This window comes from Gloeophyllum trabeum (assembly GCF_000344685.1).
Source record: "Gloeophyllum trabeum ATCC 11539 unplaced genomic scaffold GLOTRscaffold_00006, whole genome shotgun sequence".
NCBI lineage: Eukaryota > Fungi > Basidiomycota > Agaricomycetes > Gloeophyllales > Gloeophyllaceae > Gloeophyllum > Gloeophyllum trabeum.
The window spans coordinates 1,326,500-1,333,261 of record NW_006920415.1 but is presented as its reverse complement, the minus strand read 5'-3'; the positions used below and the strand labels follow the sequence as shown (position 1 = coordinate 1,333,261).

The 6,762-nt window shown below is 49.4% G+C and overlaps 1 protein-coding gene across 1 annotated transcript; it reads right to left on the bottom strand.

Annotated features, from left to right (window-relative positions):
- Positions 1–3,570: 3,570 nt before the first annotated feature.
- Positions 3,571–3,975, bottom strand: GLOTRDRAFT_23664 (uncharacterized protein; the record flags this gene model as incomplete). The annotated part of the gene is made up of 1 exon (XM_007867301.1): positions 3,571–3,975. A coding segment is annotated over one exon (405 nt), but the record flags the coding sequence as incomplete, so codon positions are not given.
- Positions 3,976–6,762: the final 2,787 nt, after the last annotated feature.

The following is a 6,762-nucleotide window of genomic DNA, read 5'->3' as shown; positions in this document are numbered from 1 at the left end:
CTCCGGGAACGGCGGAGGCCCGCGTCGCAGTGAGTCATTGGTATTACCACTCCCCAGTCATCACTCCCCTTCGTTTCCGTCAAAGCGACCGAGTCAGCGGACGTAAATCGACGGCCGGACGGAACGTATCAGTCAGCAAGCGGCCGGAGCTAATCCGCACGTGATCAGCCTGCAGTACCGCGTGATGAGGCACTTCAAGCGAGCATTGACGCGTCGAGGCTACCTCTAGGACCTAGGACGAGCACGTGGAAACACGGCAGGATCGTATGGGACATGGTATAGCGGTGGGCAAAGGCTGAGTAATTGTGTGGGATGCGGAGCATATTTGTTATTTAACTCCGGGCGGACGCAAAACCATTCCAATAGCATAAAAATGTATGGAGCGTAGTGGAAAATCCAAGTTTTGTACTTCACCCTCTCAGCGTACCAGAATTATCGTCTCAGCGACCCTCGGAGTCCCTTCGCGTCGGACTTAGCGTCTACAATCAATCCTAGCTTTGCCAATAGGCCTGACTCGTCAAAACTAGATAACTCCGCCATCGCATATCGATCCAAGTAAGCTCCGGATTTAAAGTATAAAATTCACCAAGCGTCTGTAGGCACGAGACTATTGTTTGGGTTCAGTGGAACTCCCCACCCGGGCTACTGGCGAACTTCGGAGATAAATACTCCGGAGAATCGCTATACTGTTTGTTTCAGGCCTCAAGATTTTGTTTGTTTTAGGTTTTCCTATGGGCTACCCTACGGCGTCTAACTTCTCCCCCTCCCTTCAAACTTAAATATTACCCTTCAATCGCCTTAGACCGCCTACACCCATACCGCTGGGTGTTTTAGGTTTTATTTCTTTTTGGTCTTTGGTGTTGTCGTGTGTTAGTGCCTATCAGCGTCCTGGAGGCTTTGCTGGGCACGACAGCTTGATTGGAGGTTTGTATCTGGTGTTCAGTAACTTAACTTCACATACTTTGAATCGTCGTCTCTAGGTTAGTTTGTCGCTCACGCATTGCGGTGCATTCCGCCTCCAGCGTGGTATTATGTCTCTTCACATTGTCGACAAGGGTCCGGGTAAGTGTCGTGTTCTCTTCTTCACTTGGTGCTTGATCATCCGCGTTTCCGAATAGAGGGCACTCGACTTGCTGGCGGTGGCTGAATGCATGCTGCGGCAGTGGGGGAGTCCAATGGAGGGGTGTCGCAGATCTACAAAGAAGGTAACTGATGAATAAATGATGACTATATGCAGCTAATGTACAAATACCCTTTCAGATGCTCGGAGGATGTCGGCGAGGAAGGGAAGCGAAGTGGGCTCTCGGAGGGACGGATGGTGAGTGCCTCACGACCTGAGGACACTTGCTTACGGTGATGTCCTGCCTCCCATTGAAACGTGCCGACTCGTCTTGCATCTGGGACTGGTTTTGCATCTGTGACTGGTTTTGCGCTGTGACTGGTCTTGTGTCTGTGTCTGCCCTGGCATCTTCATCTGGCCTTGCATTGGCGTCTGGGCTTGCATCCACGTCTGGCCTTTATTCTGATTCTGGCTATGCGGGTTGACTTGCTCCCCGGCTCCTCTTGCTAGTGCTGGTTTCTTCGGCTGGTGGGCTGTTTCTGTTTTGTCCAAGTCTGCACCGGCAGCCTTCTTGTGTTTCCTTTTCTTCTTCTTCTTCGCATTTTCGCTGGCTGTCCGGGAGTCTAGAGAATTGTCAGATCCATATCGCGAGAGCCTCTACTGATTACTTACTGCTGCAAGTTAGGATCGACAATTTGCTGGACCACGTTCTGCAGCGGATACGGATCTCTGCGAGGGCCATCTCTACCGAAGTCATGTATAGGCACTCTTGACAGCACAGCAATTTCATCTCTGGCCAGATGATCCCATTGATCGGGAGGGTACCAGAGAGGACGGACGGGATCCATAACCCGAGAATTGTGCAGACATGCATTGCCTATCAGTCGATATTAGTATTGAGACAGGTTCCCGGACTGCGTACACGCATACGCATCGCTCACGTGTACGCGTTTTGACAGATAATGCCATGCTATTTGATATTTATTAATGATATGTAAAATGAATAAAAATAGCATTTTGCGCGATTATTTATATCCACGGCCTGGACTGGCCACAGGTACTCGAACATCGGGCAGAGCATGGAGTCTCATGTACTGGAAATTAGTGTACAGGTTGCAGACACATCTATTTGAGGTGTAGCATCTACTAAGTAGGCACAGGTATTTTAAGTTCTAATACTACATGACCTGAGCGTTCGACTACGAGTAACTGGAAGTAACTGTTGCACTTACAGTCGACCACGTGGTTGCGGTCCAAACAGATGGGCCGGCCGGATGTGGTCACATCTGTTTGTACCATAAATACGCATGCCCGGAACACAGTGAGTGATTGCACCACAATGTGGTGACCTTCTTCCGCTCACCAGAGGATCTACGGTAGGTTTGACCAATGACCCAGTGATGTCCCTTTGCCTCTTCTTGTCTGAAGACAGTGTCCATTCCATCGTCAAGGGTATTGAAGACCATCCCAATGCCAACCCCAGTGACAGGCTCAACCGCATTAGCAGGGTATCTGGGTGGAGAACGGTGTCTAGCACCAGCGGGTTGCTCCTGCTCTGAACTGGTTCAGGGCCTCTTAGAATGCTGTTTTGATATATCATCATCAGAGCATATGGAGATGATGTCCTCCCCATTGGACGGGCTAGGACTCCTCCACCGATGTTTCCTTCGCTGACCACTGCTAGGTTTCCGAACAGTCGCTGGAGAGGCCAAGTCAATAACGCTCAGTTCACGCTTGGGAACATAGGCTGATTCCTCAGAAGCATGGGGTGATGTAAAGAGATCAAGAGGTGCCTTCGGTACAGGAGACTCAGTCTTCGAGTCAAAGGACTTCATGGGCCCTAATGCGACCAACAGGGATGAGAGGAGATTTATAACCTCTGGGCAATATTCTGCTGCATAGGAAGGTGTCTGCGGAGAACCTGACAACACCCGTGATGGGATAAAGGGAGACGAGAGAATAGCGATAATCTCAGGCTCTGGCTTCACTGGCAATGGAGAAGCAGGTGCGGAAATAGTTAAGTCGATATCAGGAGCAGGACAGAAGGCTGTTTTGTACCCATGATCTGAGGAATCAGAGTGAGCACTCGGCTGCATGCTGGACTCTACCCGGGATACAGTGGTAGGGTTATGATCACTTGCTATTGGTCCACACAAAAGCCTTGTGACCGGAACCAATATGCACACTGGAGAAGGTGAGGCATATGCTGTTGGGCCAGCCTGTACCAAATAGCCACAGATAGGATGATGGACCTGCCGAGTCGATGAGTGAAACTGTCATGACGTTAAACTCATATCGGCAGAGAGAACATACAGTGGGATGATGTAGGTTGTAATCATTGTACCCAAAGAAACCATCTTCACTGAGCCCTTCTGCTGTACCATCTTTGGGGGAGGGAAGACAAAGCTCCACCCAGTCACTGTATGATGTGTCCTAGGTTGAGAACCATCACAATCAGCCTGTGGTTTCAGAATGCAAGAAAGGAGGGCTACCTTGACTGTAGCAATCAGATGATATGCCAAGAGTTTCTTCAAGAACCTGTCGCGCAGCAGTTCGGAGTTTCCACCACTCCATACTGGTGCATTGGGATTAATCTGTGTTTCAATGAAGCTTGTTGCTGCAACTCCACAGCTCCCGCTTGCTGGTCCCTGCAGAGGGATTGGAGCATGAACAGCACAGGGAGGTATAGGGTATCCAAGGCCCTCAAGAAGCCACGCAAAGACACAGAGTACATCTGACGGGGGCTCAAGTCCAAGGGAGTCACTATACACAAGACCAACAGTTGGTTGATAGCAGTACGCAGAATAGTGGTTGTTGGTCCATAGAGGGAAAATGAGCGTATCAACATGTGTCAGATGCATTCGCTGACGGAAAGCTATTAATTCCGTGCTGTAAAGGCGTGGAAGCTGGGAATACAGGTATCGAGCATCTTCAAAGAATGATATGGGTTGAATGATAACAGGTGGAATTGGATCACCAGAGCGAACTGGATGTTCGAAGTACATCAACTCCATGAGAGAGTTGACCAGGTCATCTTCCAGACAATTCTCGTTGATGAGGTATCCTAGCTTCCAGACTGGGAAAGACGTAACATGAAATCCCTTGATGGATGAGGAGATCGTACTCCGTCCAAACACCTTGAGATCACTGACTGGAAGGAGTTGCTTCGACTGCACGTGCAAATAAAGTGCACTCTCAAAGATGACAGCTGGACGGTGATTATTGATGATCTTGTACAACTGCACCTAGAGATGGTAACACTCAGTGGCATGTTATAGTGTCAGCAAGGACTCACCTTCAAAAATGATAGACCCTGCGCAGGTAGAACGATGCCCATACCACCAACCGCTTCAATCACGACCAACCGGAAGCCCTTGGCATACACAGCTTCCATGGCACACAGAATAGGTGCGAGATCTTCATTACAAGGTACCGTGTCATCTGGCAGGACTGTGTTGTGGCCAGAAGACAAAGGAGTGTCTGTACTGAAAGACCAGTGTATGATTGAGAACAGGGGAAGAGCTCTTGGAACTGTGACAGACAGAGTGATGTATATAGTTAGTTTCTTCAAGTAATCATTAGAAAACACTAGAGACGGGGGAGGTGAAAGAACGCAGGACGACGAATCAGACATCACTTCAAAGGAAGCAAGAGATATGTTGAGCAGGAAGATCAAACGCAGGAGACTTGCAGCAGACTGATGTTTATTGCTGTGAGGTGGTATTTACTAACAGATGCGACGACGGAGTTGTATGTGCTCATGCTTTGCACCTCGTACGATGCTGGCGACATCTGCTATTTTCGCAATAGCCCAGGTGCGGCTCTCGAGACGGAAATGACATACCCAGTGTTCCCCAACGCCCCACCCAGTTTCAGACATCCTCCAGGCTTGCATGCCAAGGTAGCAGACTTGCAACCCTGACCGGCACGAGCAAAATGGTTGGCGATGTTGCTATTATTATGCATTAGGCCATTCAGTGGGCACATGAAGATCGGAAACACTTACACTTCCCCCTTCTTGTTTCGACATGATTGTCTGCTGACCCTTCATCCCTGGAACTGACCCTCAATCCCAGTCATGGAAAGTGGTGGTGACCGCCATATACAAGCCCGCAACCTCAGACTTGTTTGTGCCACACATGACCCTCCCCACAGTCCCTTGAATAACAATCAGAATGTAGCCATGCTAAGCGAATGCATGACCTCTTGTTCCTGTATATGAGTACAGATGTGTTTGTACTGGGGACGACCTGAACGTACCACAAACCAAATGAGCTGAAAACATCCTGAGAGCATAGCGTGTAGTGCTGTGTTATCAGGGAAGACAATCAGGAGTAGTGCAGTGTGCAGTGTGTTGTGATATGTATTGTCATCTCAGCATGGGCATGACTGGTGTTGAACATTGAGATCTTGCAGAAACACTGTTGATAGCAGCAGCTGTATGTAGCCTTCAGAACAAAGTACAGATTTTTCTGGACCTGAGGTTCCCAGTCCTCAGGACCCAGAGGCGGGTGTACGTGTGACAAGCACAGTCACAGCACCATTTCATGTATCAGCTATATAGCTCCGAGCGACGAGCGGGCAGATTATCATGAGATTCATGATTGAGATGTGGCTCTGATTGACAAAGTAGCGGGATGTGACCGTCACGAAGCTAAACAACCCCTCCACAAATGCTCATCTGGGGGGGTTGAAGCAACAACCCGGGGTTGATGCTAGCAAGGGGGGTTGCTGGATGAAATTGTCCTTAAAGACCCTCAGGCTATGCAGATTTCATCAGAGGCATTACCAAACTAGTGGAAGTGGAACTCGGCATTAGGTGGCCTGGTATCCGACTTCCACTAGTTCGAACTGTGTCGTGCCACATTTCCCGCCCATCCCGATCACCCCCGCCGGGTGCCGGTGAGTGCTTGCCACAGTGCCCTTGCACCAAGCATTGCGCCCCCCACCCGACGGTTAGGTTTTGGGTTAGAGGCGGGTCCGGGGGGGTACCCCCGGGTTTGGTTAGGGTTCGCGTTAGGGTATGCGGTTAGGGTGAGGGTTACAGGCTATCTTCAAAGGGGGGTCCGGGGGTTCCCCCCCGGATGGTTAGGGTCCGGGACGTTGATATGCACAGACACACAACAATCGCCAAGGACCAAAAGAAATAAACCTAAACCCCGTGATATGGGTGAAGGTGGTCAGAGACAACTGAAGGGTATTTAATAGTTCGAGGGGGAAAGGAGGAGTAAGACGCCGTAGGGTAGTCCATAGGAAGACCTAGAAAAATAAAACAAAAACCTTGATGCCTGAAACAAACACTAAGGGACGCTCCGGAGTATTTATCTCCAGAAAGTCGCAAACAAAGTCGCAAACCACGGAACCGAGTGTAGGTTCAGGCCCACGGAAGTAAGAAACACTAGAAAGACTTGTTTAATTTTATTTCGCTATGTGAGGCTCACCGGAGCTAATTGAATCGATGGCGGAGATAATTCACTTGACAAGTCAGGCCTATTGGCAAAGCTAGGGTCGGTTATAATTCGCTAAGTTCGGCGCTTTCGAACTTCTCGGGTCGCTGAGATCGTAATGCTAATTCTCTGAGATGGTGAAGTCGAAACTTGTTTTTCTGTACGCTACTTTGTACAATTTATACTACAGGAATGGCTTTGCGACCGTCCGGAGATAAATAACAAATAAACGCCGCTACCCACAGGATTGCTCAG